This window comes from Pithys albifrons, chromosome 20 (genome assembly GCF_047495875.1).
Source record: "Pithys albifrons albifrons isolate INPA30051 chromosome 20, PitAlb_v1, whole genome shotgun sequence".
Lineage (NCBI taxonomy): Eukaryota > Metazoa > Chordata > Aves > Passeriformes > Thamnophilidae > Pithys > Pithys albifrons.
Genome location: NC_092477.1, coordinates 4,620,257 through 4,640,311, shown reverse-complemented (window position 1 = coordinate 4,640,311; position 20,055 = coordinate 4,620,257). Strand labels below are relative to the sequence as shown.

The window sequence follows — 20,055 nt, the reverse complement described above, 5'->3', positions numbered from 1 at the left end:
GCATTGGAATGCCCAGAGAGGGGGTGGATTCCCCATCCCTGGAGGTTTTTCAGCTGAGCTTGGCCGTGGCACTGAGTGCCATGATCTGGTAAAGGGACTGGAGTTGGACCAAGTGTTGGACTTGGTGATCTCGGAGGGCTTTTCCAACCCAATCCATTCTATTATTCTATTCTATGAATTAGCTGTACCCACATTGCTGGGGGGGAGGCAGTGGGATGGATGATGCTCAGCTGCAAAACTGAAAGGATTTTAGCCCAGGCTAAAATATCTTTCAGGGAAACCTCAGGAGTTCTCAGGAAACACTTTCAGAAAACAAAGAAAATTTCTGGAGCAGGGGACAAACCCCAGCACTGGCTGCCACAGCCTCCCCTCCTCCTGCATTTCAGGCACTGCTCTCCAGCTTCAATAAACAATAAATTGAAAGCTTTATTGATTCCCAGGGTTTCATTTTCCTGAAGGATGAGAGCAGCTTCTCATCACCAGAGACTGCTTGTCACTCTTATTTATGGCCATGGGGGTGAGAAATGGGATGGAGAGGATGGGCTTGGCTTCTGGAGCCAAGGTTGGATCCATCAGCTCCTCAGGAATGGCACAGAGGAGGTTCATGCTGCATCAGCATCAATGCTGAGAGCAGTGGATTAAAAGATTGCAGCTCTTGCAATTCCAGGAGCATGGAGAGGCTGGAAAAGGACCTGGTTTGGGAGCAAATTGAAAGCTTTCATCTCCTTCCACCTGTGGACTGGGTGGTTAACCCCCAAAGAAGGATGTTGCAGCCATCAGGGTTCAACAAGAGGGGAGTAAATGAAGACATCAGCAAATTAAACACTCTTTGTGTGCAGGGCTGTGCCTGGTGCATGTCACCTACCTTGTGTCCTTTGGGTCCAGGGTCTCCCTTCATGCCCTTCAGCCCTGGAATGCCCTAAGAGAGAAATGTGGCACTGCATCACTCTGCAGCTGAGCTGCTGCTACTGCTCCCTGGCAAGGAGGGACCTCACCACAACTGAGGCTGCTGCCAGGACTCTCAGACTTTCAGGCACTTGTAGAAACTTTGAGGCATTTTTCTCATCTTTGATTTTTCCTTGTGGGAGGATCCCTCAGCAAACCCCATTAAAATGCAGTTCAGGTGCCTTGACTGGCTGAGAACATCCTGAATTTCTTTGGTGAAGTTGGCAAAGTTGTTTTGTTTTTTTTTTTTTAATTTCAAGCAGAGAAAAAAAACATTTCCAGTAACTAAAAGAAATATTTGAGTCCTTTTTTTTAGCCAGTGCTGGTCCACTGGCAGCTGCTCTGGGGAGATGGGCACAAGTGTTCAGCACTGCCTGGCATCAGAAACTTCCCTGCAAGGGAAGGGTTTGGCCTCCAGAGCCACATATTGGAAATTATGTGATTTTTCTGATTGCACACACCCTGCTGGGATGTCAGTTCAGGAGGAGAAGGCAAAAGGAGGTGGATGAGCCACCTAGAAACTTCATTTGCTTTAAATGGGACTCTGCTTTGGGTGTCCACAGAGCTGGGTCACACTGTGGTGCCCACGGGGGTCAAACAGGGAGCAGCAGCACCCCAAAACCTCCAGGCTGATACTCACGAAGGGGCCCTGGGGGCCTTGGGGTCCTCGAAGTCCTTTGTCACCTGGGTAGCCCTGAAATGCAAAAGTGAGAAGCCCTGGCTGCTGTGCCAAGGGTGATGCTCCAGTGCCCCTGGCAGGGAGAGCAGCCCACGGGGCCTGGGGGTGTGGGAGATGCCCCCAGAGGGCTGGGAGGGATTGGGCACACAGAGCCCTCCAGCTCTATTGATTTATTCTTTCCTAGTCCAGGGGCTCAGGCAGGTGGAAGCACCCCTGGCTTGGCAACACCTCCAAATTGCCAAGGTGCCAAGGCAGCCCTCGCCCTGGGGGGCAAACCCAACCTACCTTGGGGCCCCGGGGACCTCGTGGGGGCTGATGGCCCATCTTGCCTCGCTTGCCCTGGGAACCACAGATTGAAGACTCAGGGGTAATTCCAAAATAAGCCAGTCACCCCTGGGCCCCCTCGCTGCCCCCACCAGGGATTGTGGGCCCTCAGCAAACCAGGGCACCTCTGCAAAGCCTCCCCAAACACCAGCTCCGTGCCTTCTGCCACCCTCCATGGGGACAACAGTGCCACTTACCCGTCTGCCAGCTTCTCCAGGGACCCCTCCTTCCCCTTCACGCCCCACATCACCCTGGGGGAGGAAGAGATGGGAGATGTGGGTCTCCAGCACCTTGGCCACATCCCAGACCAGGACTGGGGAAGAGAAGCTGTGCCTGCATGGAGGTGGGGACAGAGCCCACCAGGGATGGACACCAAGGCCATGGCCCCTGTGCCCTCCCCAGGGGCATCAGAGGGGGTGGAGGCCCCCGTGGGTTGGGAGGGCTGAGCTGGGGATATCTGACAGCCCCTCACCCAAAAACCAGCCAAGGCAGCCCAAGGACATCCTGGGTTTGCCAGGCACTGATTTGTCAGTGGGGAGAAACAGGTCCCTCCAGGTTCCCCCCGACTTCTCTCCATGGACCGCAATGGCATTGACCAGCTCAGGCTCTGCCACCCCCTGCCATGCCCAGAGGAGGATTTTGGGGGTACCTTTTCTCCTTTGTGACCTTTCCATCCTTTAGGACCAGCTTGTCCTGGAGATCCCTAAAATCCCAAAGGAAAATCCCTCTGTGAGGATGCTGTGCCAAGGATGACCCTCCCTGCCCACCCCCGCCTCAGCCAGCACAGGAGGATGATCCAAGATGAAATCTTCCATCTGGGATTTTTGCAGATGCTGTGGGGGGTGATGCTGCCCATGTGGGACCTCATCACAGCCAGGAGATCCCAGCACCCCAGTGCCAACTTCAGGGAGAACCAACATGACTCCATGCCACTCCTCACCATTTGTCCTGGTTTTCCTGGCTTGCCTGGTTCCCCTTTGGCACCTGACAGGCCCTAAGAAGAAAAACAAAATTCAACCCAAATCCCAAGAATAAACTCCAAGGTCATTCACCCAAACCCCAGGCAGGTTGGCAGATGGGCACAAACCTGGGTGGTGAGAAAAGCTGGGGCAGGGAATGGGGCAGCAGAGGAGCCCACTCACCTCGATGCCACTCAGCCCTGTGGCTCCAGCTTCACCCGGTGGCCCAAGAGAACCCTGAGTCCATGTGGGGGACAAAACATCAGGGAGGGCGAGGGCACAGCACCTGCCTTGCCCTGGCAGCTGGACTGGGGCTGTTCTTCCCAGGGATCTTTAGTGCTGGAGCTGTGCCAGGGATGTCCCCACTGTGGGAATGTCCCCTGGCACAGGGAGGAGTTACCTGCCGGCCTGGCCTTCCCTTGGTGCCCGTCACTCCTCTGGCTCCTTCATGTCCGGTGTATCCCCGGAGCCCAGGGGCACCTGCCAGCCCCCGAGCTCCTGCTGAGCCCTGGGGGGCACAGGGAGCAGGGCACTGCTCACCCAAACTCTCCAGAGCAGGGGCTGAGCAGCCACCTCTCAAAGGGCTTCAATTACACTGAGCTTTACAGATCCACATCCAGGAGGCTCCTGGAGCCCCCCAACCACATGGACACAGGGAGGAAGACACTGCCCCAGGCTCTGCTGCTCCATCCCAAACTTTTTTCCCAGGAAGTTTTGCAGGGGCAGGGCTGGTTCTCACCACTGGACCAGGTTTGCCTCCATCTCCCTTCACTCCGTCATCTCCAGCAAGTCCCTGTGGAGATGTTGGAGATTAAGTCCATCATCACCATGTCCTTCACCTCTGTGGGTGGTTTGAGCATCCTCTCCCCTTGTGTCATTCTCAGCTGGCCAAGGAAGCACCAGGGACATGTGGGTGGGAACAGATTCCATAGCAGGAATGGATCTTCCATGAGGCACCCCTGGGAGCTGGACTGAATAGGTCTCATGCCTCCAACCCCAGTGCCAAAGTACTCCTGGGAGTCCATGCCAAGGCTTTAAAACCCTCTCCTGAACCAGGCAGGGAAGGGGCAATAAATCCTTTGGCTCTGGTTTGTACTGGAAATGGTGGAGTACTGAGGAAGCTTTGGCAGCTCCCGGCTCTACAACATCCCCAAGATCAGTACCTCTAATCCTGCAGCACCAGCAGGTCCATCCATGCCTTGTGGTCCTGGATCTCCCTGTGGAAGAAGAGGGAACAGCTCTGTCCATGGAAAACCCCTTCCTTGCCTTGCTGACTTTGGATCTCAGGCAACGAGGCTGGAGGTGTCCCATGGTAGGTCCCCCCTGTCACCAGCCTGGCCAGGCCTGACCCAGCATCTCCATGCGGCCAGTCCCACCACATCCCCCACCAGCAGAGCCTGGGCAAAAGCCAGAAAAGGGCATTTCACCCAGAGATGAAGGGTTGGAGCCATCAATCCCACCGTACCTTCTCTCCCTCGGGACCATCAAGCCCAGGAGGACCTCGGAGTCCTGTCCCACCCTGTTCAAGGCACAAAGACGCCCCCTTGATTGAGCTTTGCTCAGTACTCCCAGTCACACACATGTCCCCCTCCAGGTCCATGATGGAGATGGGGCCCTGCCCAGTGCTCCCAGTCACACACACATCCCCCTCCAGGTCCATGATGGAGATGGGGCCCTGCCCAGTGCTCCCAGTCACACACACGTCCCCCTCCAGGTCCATGATGGAGATGGGGCCCTGCCCAGTGCTCCCAGTCACACACACGTCCCCCTCCAGGTCCATGATGGAGATGGGCCCTGCCCAGTGCTCCCAGTCACACGCACGTCCCTCTCCAGGTCCATGATGGAGATGGGGCCCTGCCCAGTGCTCCCAGTCACACACATGTCCCTCTCCAGGTCCATGATGGAGATGGGGCCCTGCCCAGTGCTCCCAGTCACACACATGTCCCTCTCCAGGTCCATGACGGAGATGGGGCCCTGCCCAGTGTTCCCAGTCACACACATGTCCCCCTCCATGTCCATGATGGAGATGGGCCCTGCCCAGTGCTCCCAGTCACACACAGGTCCCCATAGCATGTCTGTGATGGGTTGAAAGGGGAGGAGGGACATGATCTGACTTACAAACCATCCTCTGGCTCCAGCAGGTCCTGCAGCTCCAGTGACACCAACCTGGCCCTGGGACACAGGGAGATGTGCTCAGCAGGGTCCCAAGCCCAGCAGGGACTGGAATTTGGCTGGAATCAGCATTAGCCCAGAGAGCCCCACAAGCCCAAACCATCCTTTTGTCCCAACAAGACTCAATTTTGGGGTCATGCCCGTAAGACATGAAACTCCCTAATTATGGAGATTTGCCAATTTTCTGTGGCTCCTGGAGCCCAAGGTTTCCAGCTGGGGGTGAGCCCCCATCCTTGGCACCCAACTTATGGGGACACTGGGCACCCACTGGGTGAGGTAGCCCAGCCCCCACCTGTACTTGCCATCAAACCTTCTCGGCCCTTCTCTCCTTTCTTGCCTTTTCCTCCAATTTCCCCTGTGGCAGCTCCTGCACCAGACACTCCAGGGAGACCCCTGGGGCCAGGATCACCCTGCTCAGGGATGGAGACAGAGGTGTCACCACAAAGATGGAAAAGGAACAGCACTTAAATGAGCTTCTGCATGGAGGTGACGTGTCACCCTCTCACTGGGTGCCACAGACAGCAGGTCACCCTGGGGTGCTCAGGGGTGGTGCTGAGCCCCGCATTTCCAGTGCTGCTCAGCCTTGGGGACACCCCTGTCCTGCTCTGTCCCCACTGTGGCACAGGGAGCAGGAGAGGCTGAGCAGGCCATGGGTGTCCCGAGGTGCTGGAAGGAGGGACAGAGTTAGAGACACCCCTCACCTTCTGTCCCTGCGGTCCTGGCTCGCCTGGCTCTCCAGTGTCACCAGTGTCACCCTGCCCAGAGGGAAACACTCACATCAGATGCAGTGGCTGATGTGGTCATGCCCATGAGATATGAAACCATAATTAAGGAGATTTGACAATTCCTAGGATGTTCTGCACCTCCCAAAGCCCAGGGTTTCCCATGGGGGTGAGCCCCCTCCTTGGCACCCAGCACCCAACTGTGGGGACACCACGGCAGCACCAGTGACCTCCATGGGGACAGTGCCACACATACCTCCTTCCCCTGCTTCCCAGGCTGCCCTGGAGGCCCCTCTGGTCCATCATCCCCTGGCTCCCCAGGGCTCCCTCTGACACCTGGAGCTCCACGAGTTCCTGCATCTCCCTGGACAGGATAAAAACGACCAGGTTTATTCTTGGCTGCCTTTTCCAGCTGTCTCTGACTCTGTCCTTCATCATTTTTGTACCCAGTTTTCCTTGTACCAGCTACCAAGCTTTGAGGGAACCCCCAGCCATCCCAGCAACATCAATCCCCAGGCATGAGAATACTGGGGGAGGATTTCAAACAGCCCCCCATGGATTCAGGTCCCAGAGTGATTCTCCATCAGCAGGGCCAGGTGAACCCACCATGACCCAAGTATCACCCCAGCACCACCCCCAGCATCCCCCCAGTACCAACCCAGTATCACCCCAGCACCAGCCCCAGTATCACCCCAGCACCACCCTCAGCATCACCCTCAGCATCACCCCAGCATCATCCTCAGCATCACCCCCAGCATCACCCCCAGCATCACCCCCAGCATCACCCCCAGCACCACCCCCAGCACCACCCTCAGCATCACCCCAGCATCACCCTCAGCATCACCCCAGCATCACCCTCAGCATCACCCTCAGCATCACTCTCAGCACCACCCCCAGTATCACCCCAGCACCACCCCAGCACCACCCTCAGTATCACCCCAGCACCACCCCCAGTATCACCCCAGCACCACCCCAGCACCACCCTCAGCATCACTCAAGTACCACCCCCAGTATCACCCCAGCATCTCCCCCAGTATCACCCCCAGTATCATCTCCAACATCACCCCTAGTATCACTCCAGTATCACCCAGCATCACCCCCAACATCAGCCCCAACATCACTCCAGTACCACCCCAGCATCACTCCCAACATCACCCCCAGTATCACCCCCAGTATCACTCCCAACATCACCCCCAGTATCACTCCCAACATCACCCCCAGTATCACTCCCAACATCACCCCCAGTATCACCCCCAGTATCACCCCAGCATCACTCCCAACATCACTCCCAACATCACCCCCAGTATCACCCCAGCATCACTCCCAACATCACTCCCAGTATCACCCCAGCATCACTCCCAACATCACTCCCAGTATCACCCCAGCACTACCTCCAGCACCACCTCCAGCATCTCCCCAGTACCACCCCCAGTATCACCCCAGCACCCACAGGAACCCACCTGCTCGCCTTTGGGCCCTGCCTGACCCTCCACTCCTGGTGGTCCTGGTGGTCCCTGGGGAGGAAAGACACAGCCCAGCCCTAGCACAGCTCATTTATCCCTCACTAACTCAAACCCAGCTTTAACCTTCTGGCTTAGCTGAGCATCAGCAACCTCCTCTTTAAGGTTTCCCAGGTGCAGGAAGGCACATGGGGAGGGGGAGGCTGGAGCAGCCCAGCAAGGGGAGGACACAGGTCTCCAGCTGATGTACCTGCTCTCCATCCAGTCCACGGACACCGCCTGCCCCAGGATCTCCCACATCACCCTGGAGAGGACACAGACATCAGGTGGTCTCTACATTGGTACCCTGCAGACCCTGCTGTGCAGGAGGACTTGCAAGGTTCTTCTCCCACTCACGCCAGAGATGTTAACCCCCATCCCACTGGGCAAAGCCACTGGCCAAACTGGGAGGGCTGCTTGTCTCTACAGCCCTGGGGAGGTCAGCAGAGCAAGCCCAAGGGTCCTTTGGGGCCAGGCAAGGGGAACCAAACCAACCTCTGTCCTTACCTTCTCTCCTCTCATCCCCAAAGGCCCTTCACGTCCATTTGGACCTTCCCGGCCCTGAAAACAAACCACCCCACATGAGCAGCAATTTGCACCAACTCAGGAGGCCTTTGCAGCTCCTGAGCTGGGTCTGGGATGTCCTGGCACACCACGTGTCCAGAGGGAGAGAAGCCATGCACCAGCTCCTCAAGCTCCTGGCACCAGCTTCCCTTTTCCTTCCCTTCCTGCAGCTGCTTTAAGGAGCTCCTCAAAAGTGCTGCACCAGCACAATCCTTGCACCCCTGTCCTCCTGAGCCAGGGGGATGTGCTGGGCACTGATGGGGCAGCCCCAGTTGCACTCACCGGGTACCCAGGTGGGCCAGCAGCACCAGCAGGTCCAGGAGCCCCTGGTTCTCCAGCCAAACCAGGCTTCCCTGGAATGCCATCCAGCCCCCGCATGCCAGGAACACCCTGCAAGGCCAAAAGGTCACTCAGGCATCCTGAAATGCAGCTCTGGCTGCAGCTCCAGGGAGGGCAAAGCCAGTGGGACCCTTGTGGGTGATGCAGTTGGGTCACCACAGGGTCTGCTCCAGCTGCCTCACTGCTGCAGGTGTAGGAGGGCACTGCTGTCCCTGTGCCCAGCTTGTCACCACCCAGACACCCATGCTGGGTTTGGGTTCTCTGCCCCACAAGCAGCCCAGAGAAGCCAGTTTCTCCAGAGTGGGCACCCATTTTTCATCTCATGGGGCACGACCCCACCTCAGCTCAGCTCTGCACTTACAGGCAGCCCTGGGAGCCCTCGAGGACCTGGGTCACCAGTTCTTCCCTGGAACAAAAAGGATGCTCAGCAAGGGGGACCAGGGCACCCTGAGCAGGGGTCCCACTCAGATCACCCAACTGTGCTGGCACCACCTCAGTGGTGCCTGTGCAGCACCAAGTCAGAATTGGGTCAGCAAGGAGTGGAACCAGGTCCTGACTGCTCCCACAAGGGGTCTGGGATGGATCCACACTGCTGACACTGCAGGCAGGGTCACAGGGACCATGCAGAGGGAGCAAAGAGAGCACACAGGGAGCATGAGGAGCCCTACCTGGGAGCCAGGAGCACCACGAGGACCGGGGGGACCTGGCAGGGCCTGGGGGGACAACAACATCAACAAAGAACATCTGAGCCCCTCTCCCCAGTTTAGCCCCTTGACACTGTGAGATTGGCAGGAGTTCCCCATGGCAAACATTTCCCATTTTTCCCCATTCCCAGCCCAGCCTAGCCCAGGTGATTTGCTCAGTGCCTCTCCAGGGGGTTGGAGCTGCCCAGATGAGCAGTAAACTCACCTTGGGACCAGCTTTTCCTGGAAATCCTGGTGGACCTTGGGCTCCCCTTTCTCCCTGTTAGAAAGCAAGAAAGATTTTCTTTCCTTCCCATGTTTTAATGCAATAACCTCTTAAAAAAACAACAACAAAAGAAACAAAGAAAAAGCTTTTAGGACAGGACTTTGGGCAGAAATGCTGGAGAACCCACCCAATGTGGGAACCACCTCCAGCTATTCTCTTGCAGTGGGTGGAGGCTGCAGACATCACCCAAGCCCAGACATTGGGTTCAACAGCTCAAAAATGCTTCTGCAGCCTGGAGTCCCACCCCAGGGCATCTCCCCCCCTGCTGTGCTGGGTGTCCCCTCCCTACCTTGTCTCCCCTGCGCCCCGGCCTCCCACGGTCACCAGCAGGTCCTGGATAGCCCTGGGGAGATCTTGGTGTGAGATGGGGCCACCAGGCACCTCCATGTCTTGGGGAGGAGGAGGCTGAGGGAAAGGCAGGGTCCCAAGCACCCCAGCAGCCCTGGGAGGATGGTGAGGCTGCTCCTGCCTCCCCCCAGTCCAGCCACCCCCTCCCCAGACAGGTCTATCACTTACACAACTGCCCACAGGTCCTTGTGGCCCCTCCAAGCCCGGCTTTCCAGGCAGCCCCTGCCAGGCAAAATGAGGGAATTTGTGAGTCCCCAGGCCCAGCATGCAGTCAGACCTCCTCCCATCCCTGAGGAGCCCATGGAATCTGCTGAGCCCTTGGATTGAGTCCATGGGATCTCTCCAGGTCTCCCCATGGCAGCCAAGAGACTCTCAGGGCTGTTCATCCCCATCACTGCTCCAGCCAGCCCCCGACACATTCATGGCTCCCCCAAACCCCAGATCTCACCTTTGGGCCCAGGGAACCCAGGTCTCCATCAGGTCCAGGCTTTCCTGAAGAGCCCTTTGGAATTATTTTTGAAGGAAGTGTCAGTCAAAAGGCTGAGAGGAGACAAGTTCCCCTGAGCCCCACACTGTGCTCATGGTCGGGTGTCAGCTGGTGCCAACAGGGACACTGGGGACAAACCCAACCCCCACGGCCCATCCTGGTGGCTCCTGCACATCAGCCCCCCACGGCTGGCAGGGTTGTCACCAGGGAAGGTGACAATACTGCTCTCAAGGTCGTCACCAAGCCCAGCTGACCACAAGCTCTCAGGTGGAAGCTCTTCCAGCTGCAGAAGCAGCCTAATTCCTGAGGGAAATGATGCTCCTTTTCCCTGGCTTTTCCCAGTTGCTTTTCTGCAACTGAGGCTTTTTAAGGTCCTTGAACAGGAAGGTAAAATCAGATCCTACAGATGCCTTGATCCCCTCCTGATTCCCAAGGAAAGCCCCATCTCCCCCACCAGCAGCACCAGCTCCACTGACATACCCCCAGGAAAACAGCAAAGGAAAGAGGAACATTTTTACATTTCATGCAAGAGAGACAATTTTTTTCCTTACTATTGATCCAGGAGGTCCAACGTGCCCGTGGCCTCCTGGCAAACCAGCAAAACCCTGGAGGAAAGGACAGCAGGTGAGCAATGGAGGCAGGAGCAGGAGGCTGGAGAGACTCTGCCTTGGGTCTGAGCCCAACCCAAAGCACAGGAGAAGGGCTTGGCCTGGTGAAGGCAGTGCTGGGGCTTTCCCCTTTCCCTTAAAATCCTAAAATCCAGCTCCTGGATTGCTCATGGAAGCACCACAGCTGTGTGAGGACACACACAACAGCCCCACCCAGACACACTGACAGCACACCTGGGGGCCTCTCTGACCCAGGACATCTTCTGTTTTGAGGGCAGTGCCAGGTTTTTATTTTTTAAATTATTTTTTTTGACTTTCAGAGCAAAGATAAATACATGAAATCCCACAGAAGGGAAAATTTGCCACCAGTCCAGGTCTTGCTGCTGGACCTGTTCAGGACAGCAGTGCCAGGGAGGGGAAATCACAGTGCCCTGTTCCCAATCCTTCCCCCTTCAGCAGGATTGTCAAAGGAGCACCCTCTGACTGGTCTCACTCCACCCACCACCCGTGTCCCAAACCCATGGACTTGCTTTGGAGGCCCATTCCCACAGGGAGAGGGCTGAGCAGAGGGGAGGAAGGACCAAAATCAGCTCCACTCACCGGGGATCCCCTCCTGCCTGGGCTGCCCATGATCCCTGGGTGACCCTGCAGGACAAGGCAGGTGAGGATGAGGATGAGGATGAGGATGAGGATGAGGATGAGGATGAGGATGAGGATGAGGATGAGGACGAGGACGAGGATGAGGTGAGGATGAGGATGAGGATGAAGATGAGGATGAAGATGAGGATGAGGATGAGGACGAGGACGAGGACGAGGATGAGGTGAGGATGGGGATGAGGTGAGGATGAGGATGAGAATGAGGATGAGGATGAGGATGAGGATGAGGATGAGGACGAGGACGAGGACGAGGATGAGGTGAGGATGGGGATGAGGTGAGGATGAGGATGAGGACGAGGATGAGGTGAGGATGAGGATGAGGATGAGGATGAGGATGAGGATGAGGATGAGGACGAGGACGAGGATGAGGATGAGGTGAGGATGGGGAGGCAGGAACAGCCTCTCCCAGTCCCACCATGGCAGCTGATGGACATCATGGCAAGGTCCAACACGGTGTCAAGGTCTTGACCCACATGGCCATGGGGACTGGGAGGTTGGGAAATTCCCCCTGTTGGACTCAACTCCCCCTCTGGATACAACACCCCACCCCAACCCTCTCCCAGAGCCAAGTACAGAGTGTGGGATGGGAACCTGTGTACCAGGCTTTCCTTCTGCACCTTCTGCTCCTGGGACACCCCGCGAGCCCTGCAAGGAAAGCCTCATCTCAGCAAAGCAGAACCTGGTGCCAGGGTGACCCTACCAAGGGTTCCTCCAGCCCCAGAGCCTCCCTCCAGAGTTAAAAGGTGGAAAATCAGCAGTGGCAATGTCTGGTGTGTATCGAGCTGTGGGTTTCTTAGTGCTCAGCTCATCCCACGCAGCTCCTGCAGCTCCTCCCTGCTCCATCCCACCTTTGGAAATAACACCAGTGTGGGAGGAAACTTGTCCCCACCATGTTTTTTTTTCTTCCCCTCCTGCCCCAGCTGTTTATTCTTGGCTCCTTCAGCAAACACGTCTCTCAATAACTCAGCTTTCTCCAAAAAAGTTGTTATTTCCTGGAATTTTCTGTGCTCAGCGTTAAGAGGAAGTTGTGGTGTGGGGCAGGTGGTTTGTTAAAACACTTTGTGCAACGTGCAAAAGCCTGAGCTGCTCATCCCCACCTTATCCTGTGCAAATTCCCAGGCAGAGCCTGACCCTCTGATGTGGCCACATCCCAGGATGCTGCTCCCACTGGCAGCACAGGAATGTGGGATATCTCCTACTTACAGGCAGCCCAGGGACTCCAACCAGCCCACGCTGACCCACACGGCCCTGGAAAACACCAGGAATCACAACAACATCCCTCTGCCAGAAATAAAGCTGCACTTCTGCAGGCAAATCTGGTGCCCCATGGTGGCTCAATCCCAAGCCAAGCAAAGGGTCTCCAGGGTTTTTTTTCAATCTCCCACAGCCAAAGATGCCCCCAAATCCAGCCACAAGTACAAATACCCCGTTAGATACCCGGGCTCCCCGTGGTCCTGGGCTTCCCTTTGGGCCATCAGGTCCTTGGCATCCCTAAAAATCACACAGATGGAAACACAGACATTTTAGGCAACTCCACAGGTCTTTCCCAGCCTCTCCACCCTGGGACACTGGGGGGACTCATCCAGCCTCTGCCATGCACAGGGTGGGGGCCAAGAGGCTGGGAACCCTCCTAAGGGGGGCACTGGGATGGTGCCCCTGGGAAGGGGGCACTGGGATGGTGGCCCTGGGTAGGAGGGCACTGGGATGGTGCCCCTGGGTAGGGGGGCACTGGGATGGTGCCCCTGGGTAGGGGGGGACTGGGATGGTGGCCCTGGGTAGGGGGGCACTGGGATGGTGCCCCTGGGTAGGGGGGGACTGGGATGGTGGCCCTGGGTAGGGGGGCACTGGGATGGTGCCCCTGGGTAGGGGGGCACTGGGATGGTGGCCCTGGGAAGGGGGCACTGGGATGGTGCCCCTGGGAAGGGGGGGACTGGGATGGTGGCCCTGGGTAGGGGGGCTCTGGGATGGTGGCCCTGGGAAAGGGGGCACTGGGATGGTGCTCCTGGGTAGGGGGGCACTGGGATGGTGGCCCTGGGTAGGAGGGCACTGGGATGGTGCCCCTGGGTAGGGGGGCTCTGGGATGGTGGCCCTGGGTAGGAGGGCACTGGGATGGTGGCCCTGGGTAGGGGGGCACTGGGATGGTGGCCCTGGGAAAGGGGGCACTGGGATGGTGGCCCTGGGAAAGGGGGCACTGGGATGGTGGCCCTGGGTAGGGGGGCTCTGGGATGGTGGCCCTGGGAAGGGGAGGACTGGGATGGTACCCCTGGGTAGGGGGGCACTGGGATGGTGCCCCTGGGTAGGGGGGGACTGGGATGGTGGCCCTGGGAAAGGGGGCACTGGGGTGGTGCTCCTGGGTAGGGGGGCACTGGGATGATGCCCCTGGGTAGGGGGGCACTGGGATGGTGCCCCTGGGTAGGGGGGCACTGGGATGGTGGTACTGGGTATGGGGGCACTGGGATGGTGCCCCTGGGTAGGGCAGCCACATCCTTGTTGTCCATGCAAGAGTGGGGGCAGCCCATGGGAAACCAGGAGACCCAACAGTGCCGACCTTGGGTCCCTCGCTGCTGTTCAGCCCTGCTGGGCCAATCTGGCCTTCCTCCCCCTGCCAGGAGAGAGCAGAGGAGTCAGCCAGGGCAAACACACCCTGGTGGCTCCCTCAGCCACCATCCTGCTGCCTGGAGTAGGGAAAAATACGGGAATGTGACCAGGAGTGACATTAATGGCAATGGGAGCTGGGGCTCCAGTCAAGCTTTGGGGTGGGAAATGGGCACTTCCACCTTCTTCAGGGTTATAAAACTGGGCAGAAAAAAAGCTCAACAGTTTGGTGTGACCCAAAACAACACAGCTGAATATTTTTGTTTCCTGGTGAACATATTAAAGGCAATTCAAAGGACTGATTGCCAGGGTTCCTGCCTGCTCCATCCCTGCCCAGCTCCAGCCCATGTGCCGGCAGCACTGCCTGGGGGGGTGGACAAGGCAGGGACGTGAGTCCTGCTGAGTCTCCAGCTCTTGGAGAGGTGGAAGGATTTGTTATCCATCCTGAAGAGCAAATGTGGGAGCAGATTCAGGCAGGCATCCCAAAATCCCTCCTCGAGGGAAGGCATCACCCACAGGGGGATGCTGCAGACTGGAAAGGTGGGTGGGAAAATGTAATTCCCCCTCTCCTGAGAAGTTGGAAACCACTAGAGAGAAGCTGCCAGCCTGGCCTCAGTTCCCAGGTAGAAATAGTGACCTGGAGATGGATTCATCCACCCTGACAGCTCACTGGGAGGACACACTGCAGGAAAAAGCATTCCAAAAACCCTTCAGAGCTGCCAGCACAGGCTCCAGGAGGCAAAGAGCCTGGCAGAAGTCAGAGAGGGACAAAAAGTGAGCAATGTGGGGGCTCTGTGCTCTCCAAATACCTGGGAAGGTGCAGACCCAGAGCAGGGACTCAGTGGGACCCCTGCAAAGCTGCTCAGGCAGAGGCAGCTCAGGAAGGCTGGGAATGCCCTGCCTAAAGCTGCTCTCACATTGCTGAACCCACCAGTGAGTTTTGGGATGGGGGCACAGTCAGAGGGGTCTGGAGCAGACAGTCAGAGCCCTGTTTGGATTCTGGGGGCACCTGCAGCCCCAAGGGCTCTGGGCAGAGCTCCCCATGGCCAAGCAAGGGCCAGCGGTGCCCAAGAAGTGCCCGAGGGTGATGCCATTAGAGGGATCCTGTGCCAGCAGCACATGTGGCATTGCCTGCACCCCTCAGGGCTGCCCCCTCCCCACAGTGGGCACACACATATCCCCGCCCACACCACCCTGGAGCAGCCCTGGCACTTACATGTGGTCCCCGGGGCCCCACTGCCCCTCGAGGGCCGGGAAAGCCCTGCAAGCCACCCTGGCCCCGGGGCCCTGGGGGGCCTTTGGCTCCTTGTGCTCCACGTGGACCCTTGGAGGAATAAGACACAGTGTCACAAGCAGCAGGGACAGCCAGTGCTCCCAGCAGGATTTTCCCAGAGAGCCCATCATGTGCTGCCCTGGCTCTCCACACCTCCAGTCTTGGGCATGGGGATGCTCTGGGGGGACACCCCATGACCCTCCTCCACGAGCAGCCCCGAGGCACCAACAATGGGGAAATGCAACACTTTTAAACAGTCAGAGTGAGGCAGAGCAGGGAAGGCTGGACCAGAGGCAGCAGCAGCATGGTGGGATCATAGAATCATAGAATCAACTGGGTTGGAAAAGACCTCCGAGATCATCAAGTCCAACCCTTGGTCCAACTCCAGTCCATTTACCAGATCATGGCACTCAGTGGCACTCAGGCCAAGCTCAGGTTAAAAACCTCCAGGGATGAGGAATCCACCCCCTCTCTGGGCAGCCCATTCCAATGCCTGAGCACTCTCTCTGCAAAGAATTTTTTTCTAATCTCCAACTTCAATTTCCCCTGGCAGAGCTTGAGCCCATCGTGCCCCCTTGTCCTATTGCTGAGTGCCTGGGAGAAGAGACCAACCCCCACCTGGCCAGAACTTCCCTTCAGGCAGTTCCAGACAGTGCTGAGGTCACCTCTGAGCCTCCTCTTCTCCAGGCTGAACACCCCCAGCTCCCTCAGCCTCTCCCCACAGCACTTGTGCCCCAGTCCCTTCTCCAGTTTCGTTGGCCTTCTCTGGACATGCTCCAGGATGAAGAACAGAATGAGCTGCCCAGCTCTCGTGGTCCCTGTCAGGTCCCTGTCAGGTCCCTGTCAGGTCCTCTGGGTCCTCAGGCAGCCACACCAACCCACCCACCAGCTGGGACACAGCACACCTGAACAACAGAAGAGGAAGCAACCGGAGGTACCACAAACTTAGGAATGTGGTACCTTGTCTCCTTTGGCTCCCAGGTCTCCCTTGGCTCCACCTGGACCTCGGCAGCCCTGAGAGAGAGCAGTGGTAGAGATCCACTCAGCAAACCCTGTTATGCCCCTCCTTGCAACCAAAGCAAGCTGTGATCTGACTTTGGCAGCAAATAAAGGGAGTTTTGCCCTGTTTCAACCAGGGTTTTCTTCCTGGTGGGCTTCTCAGAGCTGGATCTGTTCCTCATGGTGAGGAGGCTCCAGGGCTCCTGGGTTCAACCCCCACCAAACCAACCCCATGCCAGTGCCAGTCTCCTGGCAGGCAGGACAGCTGCAGCAGCTGCTGGTGGCACCCCTGATACCAACAGAGGGATGACAAGTGCCTTGCCCTCATGGCTGTGCTCCACAACACAGGCTAAAGCATTCCCACTCCCTTGTGCCTCTCCAGGGCAGGTGATATCTTAGGACACACACTCTGGTGTCTGAAAGCTCCTCTTATTGCAGTAAGATGAGCCCAGGGGCAGCTCTGCCTTCACAAACACCTGCAGCTGCCACCTGTTTGAACACCAAGCCCAAGAACACTGAGCTGGTGCTTTGGGCTGCTCTAACCCAGCTCTTCTGCATGCCAAGCAGGGATGGTAGGGATGCCAAGCAGGGATGGCAGGGATGCCATCACTCACCCGCTCTCCTTGGGTGCCTTTTGGACCTGGCAGGCCAATAAACCCCTTCAGAGAAAGACAAAATGCAAATTAAAAAAAAAAACACAAGGGAAGTATCAGACACACTCATGGAGGAGCCCCTGTCACACCACAGGGATGCTGATAAATGGGAGGCACCAGTTTAGCTGCTGGTGCCATGGTGGGATTTGCTCCCCAAGAGGTTCCAGAGGGCACACAGACCCTCCCAGACTGCCCCAGTCTGAGGATGAGGTCCTTGTTAGCCTCTAAAACATGCCACCCACATGCCATCCCCCCTCACCCTTTTTCCAAGCCCCTGTTTTCAGTTTGGGTCTCAGGACATGTGAAACAGGGACACCGTGGGCCAGGCAGGAAGGAGGTCAGGCTGCCCTGACATCCTCATCCTTTGGAAAAGGCAACTCAGCACCCAAACCCCTTGGCCAAAGGAGGGCACAAGTGGAGGGCTGGGCAGGGCTGGGCCATCTCTGCTGATAAATCCACAGGGAAAAAGCCAAAACCTCCAGGTCCTTCAAAGCAGCAGAGCCAGAAGAGCTTTGGAAATGACACAGGGATGTGGCTGTCACCTCCTTCAGCCCTTGTGCCACCAGCACTGTGGGAGGCTGGGGAAAGGGGGCACTGCCTGCAGGGCTTTGGGAGGTGTGAGGGGCAGGGTGAGGGCACCCCCCACCCAGCCACCTCCTCCCATGGACTTACCCCAGTGCCCTCCAGTCCTGGCTGTCCCCTCACCCCAGGGACACCATCTGCTCCCTGCAAGAAGAATCCTGGAATCAGACTATCCTGAATTGGAGGGATCCACAACGATCCTTGAGTCCAACTCCTGGCCCTGCCTGGACACCCCAACAATCTCACCCTGTGCCCCAGAGAGTCATCCAAACCCTCCTGGAGCTCTGGCAGCCTTGGGGCTGTGCCCACTGCCCTGGGGAGCCTGGTCAGTGTCCACCACCCTCTGGGGGAAGGACCTTTCCTGATATCCAACCTGACCCTGCCCTGGCACAGCTCCAGCCATTCCCTGGGTGCTGTCCCTGCCCTGGCACAGCTCCAGCCATTCCCTGGGGGCTGTCCCTGCCCTGGCACAGCTCCAGCCATTCCCTGGGTGCTGTCCCTGCCCTGGCACAGCTCCAGCCATTCCCTGGGTGCTGTCCCTGCCCTGGCACAGCTCCAGCCATTCCCTGGGTGCTGTCCCGGGTCACCAGAGAGAAGGTTGGCATCATCTCATGTCTCTGGGCAGAGAGCATCCAGCCCCACCCCATCCCCTCCCCCAGGTGACCAGGGACATCCAGATGGCATTTGCAAGGTCTGTTGGAAGTGTTGCCCCATCTCCCCTTCAAAAGCAGGGGCAGGGACCCCTCACCCCTCTGGGGAAAGCCCCCAGACGTGGCCTTCACCCCACCAAGGTCAAAGCAGGACAGCAACCAAGAAGCTCTTACGGTGTCTCCTTTGGGACCGGTGGGTCCCTCCATCCCAGCTGGACCCTGGGGAAAAGCAAAGGCAGTGGATGTTTGGTAGAACAGGGATGCTCCTCACTGTCCTACTCTGTGGGCAAGACCTCATCCCACAGGAACTCTGCACAGATCCCCCAGGAGCTGCCACACCACAGGGACCATGTGCCCACCAGCTCCCCCATCGCCCACTCTGCTCTTCCAACCCTTCCAATCCCAAGGGGCCACATAGATCCCCAAGGACAAGGAATTCTTGGAAATGAAGACAAATCCCAGCAGCTCCTTCATCACTCAGCAGGAGCATGGAGAGGGGATCACCCAGCCCAGGACATCACCCCTTACCTGTGAGCCCCTGGGGCCGGGGGGGCCACGTCTGCCCTGCAATCCCTGGGGGCCCTGAAAAGCAGTGAGGGCCAAGGAGCTGCTGTTAGAGTGACATCCCTGCAGGCACCAGGGTGGGAAACCTCTCCTGGGAATTCCCAGCTGCTGGAGAGCTCCAGTGCCAGGGGCAGGAGGGGATGCCCTGCCATGGCAAGGGGTACAGAGAGGATTCCCACCCCGGTCTCTCTGCAGTTTGTGGGGTGGATTGGGATCACAACCCAGGCTAAGTGACCCTTGGAACTCTCCCCATGAGGTTCCCTCATCCTTGGGGGTACCTACCTTGGGCCCCCGTGGGCCAGGCATGCCAGGAGGGCCCGTTTCCCCCTGTGGAAAGAGCAGGGAAGGGATGGGATGGGCACAGTGACTGGACAATCCCAAACAGCAAAGGATGGGAACTGGGGCAGACCCACCTGAGAGCCATTGATGCCTTGGCACCCGAGGGATCCTGGCTGGCCTGGTTCTCCCTGTGAGGAGAAACCCTGCTCAGCCCCATGGCCATGCTCCCCACACAGGAGGGGATGGCATGGGCACCCCTGGCATCTCCCCTGGCAGCAGAGGCAGCTCATGGGGATGCTGGGGGAGTTTTACTGAGGTCCTACTGCAGTTCCTCCCCCCACTACCAGGAGGCTGCATTTTAATGAACTGCATCACTTTTAGATATAACTCAGCACAAGGGGTGACCTGGGCAGGACAGGGTGGCACATCCCAGCCTGCCCATGGGGGTCCTGCCCACTTTGGCCACAGTTTGTACCAAAAATGTGTGACTTACCACGGGGCCAGCAGGGCCAGGGGGACCCACTGAGCCACCTTCTCCCTGGAACAGCAAAGAAAAGATGCCAGTTTTGCTTTGGTTCTGTCCTTCATCCCAAATTCCCTCTGTTCAGCATCAGGTACCCGATGCCCCCTCAGCCAGTCTGAGCTCCCCCACTCCCTTCATGTTGGAAAATGCTTCCATTCACAACCAAACCACTCCAATTTTCCCTTCAAATCCTCTGGCTGGGATGCTCCCAAAGACATGGCTGAGATGCTCCCAAAGACATGGCTGAGATGCTCCCAAAGACATGGCTGAGAGCAGTGTGGAATAGGCAGGTGCCACCAGCCTGGGATTCATCTCAGCTGAAGGTGGGCACCTAAAATAAACCAGGATGCCACACACTCTGCAAAGCTCATTTCTCTTCATCACCAGCCAGGAGGACAGGCTGGGAATCAAACGTCCATGTGGGAGAAGTCAGAGGCAAGGGGAGGCTCCTGCCCCCAACATGCAGAGGGACTGGTGGCAAATCCCAAGTTCTCCCTCCTCAGACCCATCTTTCCAGTGGGGATCACGAGGCTCCTGCTCCTCTTCAGGGAGGGGACACAGAGGAAGCCAAACCACTCACCTCTGGCCCTGCAGGGCCCTGGAATCCCATCACACCCTTCAGACCCAACATCCCCTGGGAGAGAAGAGGGGAGTGGGATGTCAGT

At 57.7% G+C, this 20,055-nt stretch overlaps 1 protein-coding gene across 1 annotated transcript in view; it reads right to left on the bottom strand.

Annotated features, from left to right (window-relative positions):
* The window catches only part of LOC139681298 (collagen alpha-1(II) chain-like), an 89,183-nt gene that overhangs the window by 4,430 nt on the left and 64,698 nt on the right, over nt 1–20,055 (bottom strand). Inside the window, exons 18-58 of the mRNA XM_071574603.1 lie at nt 19,971–20,024; nt 19,361–19,405; nt 19,002–19,055; nt 18,871–18,915; nt 18,553–18,606; nt 18,199–18,243; nt 17,465–17,518; nt 16,754–16,798; nt 16,101–16,154; nt 15,084–15,191; nt 13,821–13,874; nt 12,710–12,763; nt 12,476–12,520; nt 11,864–11,917; nt 11,216–11,260; nt 10,559–10,612; nt 9,969–10,022; nt 9,689–9,742; nt 9,462–9,515; nt 9,113–9,166; nt 8,872–8,916; nt 8,565–8,609; nt 8,147–8,254; nt 7,808–7,861; nt 7,512–7,565; nt 7,262–7,315; nt 6,058–6,165; nt 5,781–5,834; nt 5,382–5,489; nt 5,026–5,079; nt 4,373–4,426; nt 4,071–4,124; nt 3,647–3,700; nt 3,308–3,415; nt 3,091–3,144; nt 2,889–2,942; nt 2,598–2,651; nt 2,146–2,199; nt 1,910–1,963; nt 1,586–1,639; nt 866–919 (exon numbers count right to left, since the gene is read on the bottom strand). Of these exons, the coding sequence (XP_071430704.1) occupies nt 866–919; nt 1,586–1,639; nt 1,910–1,963; nt 2,146–2,199; nt 2,598–2,651; nt 2,889–2,942; nt 3,091–3,144; nt 3,308–3,415; nt 3,647–3,700; nt 4,071–4,124; nt 4,373–4,426; nt 5,026–5,079; nt 5,382–5,489; nt 5,781–5,834; nt 6,058–6,165; nt 7,262–7,315; nt 7,512–7,565; nt 7,808–7,861; nt 8,147–8,254; nt 8,565–8,609; nt 8,872–8,916; nt 9,113–9,166; nt 9,462–9,515; nt 9,689–9,742; nt 9,969–10,022; nt 10,559–10,612; nt 11,216–11,260; nt 11,864–11,917; nt 12,476–12,520; nt 12,710–12,763; nt 13,821–13,874; nt 15,084–15,191; nt 16,101–16,154; nt 16,754–16,798; nt 17,465–17,518; nt 18,199–18,243; nt 18,553–18,606; nt 18,871–18,915; nt 19,002–19,055; nt 19,361–19,405; nt 19,971–20,024 (2,412 nt within the window). The remainder of the gene's footprint in view (nt 1–865; nt 920–1,585; nt 1,640–1,909; nt 1,964–2,145; nt 2,200–2,597; nt 2,652–2,888; nt 2,943–3,090; nt 3,145–3,307; nt 3,416–3,646; nt 3,701–4,070; nt 4,125–4,372; nt 4,427–5,025; nt 5,080–5,381; nt 5,490–5,780; nt 5,835–6,057; nt 6,166–7,261; nt 7,316–7,511; nt 7,566–7,807; nt 7,862–8,146; nt 8,255–8,564; nt 8,610–8,871; nt 8,917–9,112; nt 9,167–9,461; nt 9,516–9,688; nt 9,743–9,968; nt 10,023–10,558; nt 10,613–11,215; nt 11,261–11,863; nt 11,918–12,475; nt 12,521–12,709; nt 12,764–13,820; nt 13,875–15,083; nt 15,192–16,100; nt 16,155–16,753; nt 16,799–17,464; nt 17,519–18,198; nt 18,244–18,552; nt 18,607–18,870; nt 18,916–19,001; nt 19,056–19,360; nt 19,406–19,970; nt 20,025–20,055) is intronic.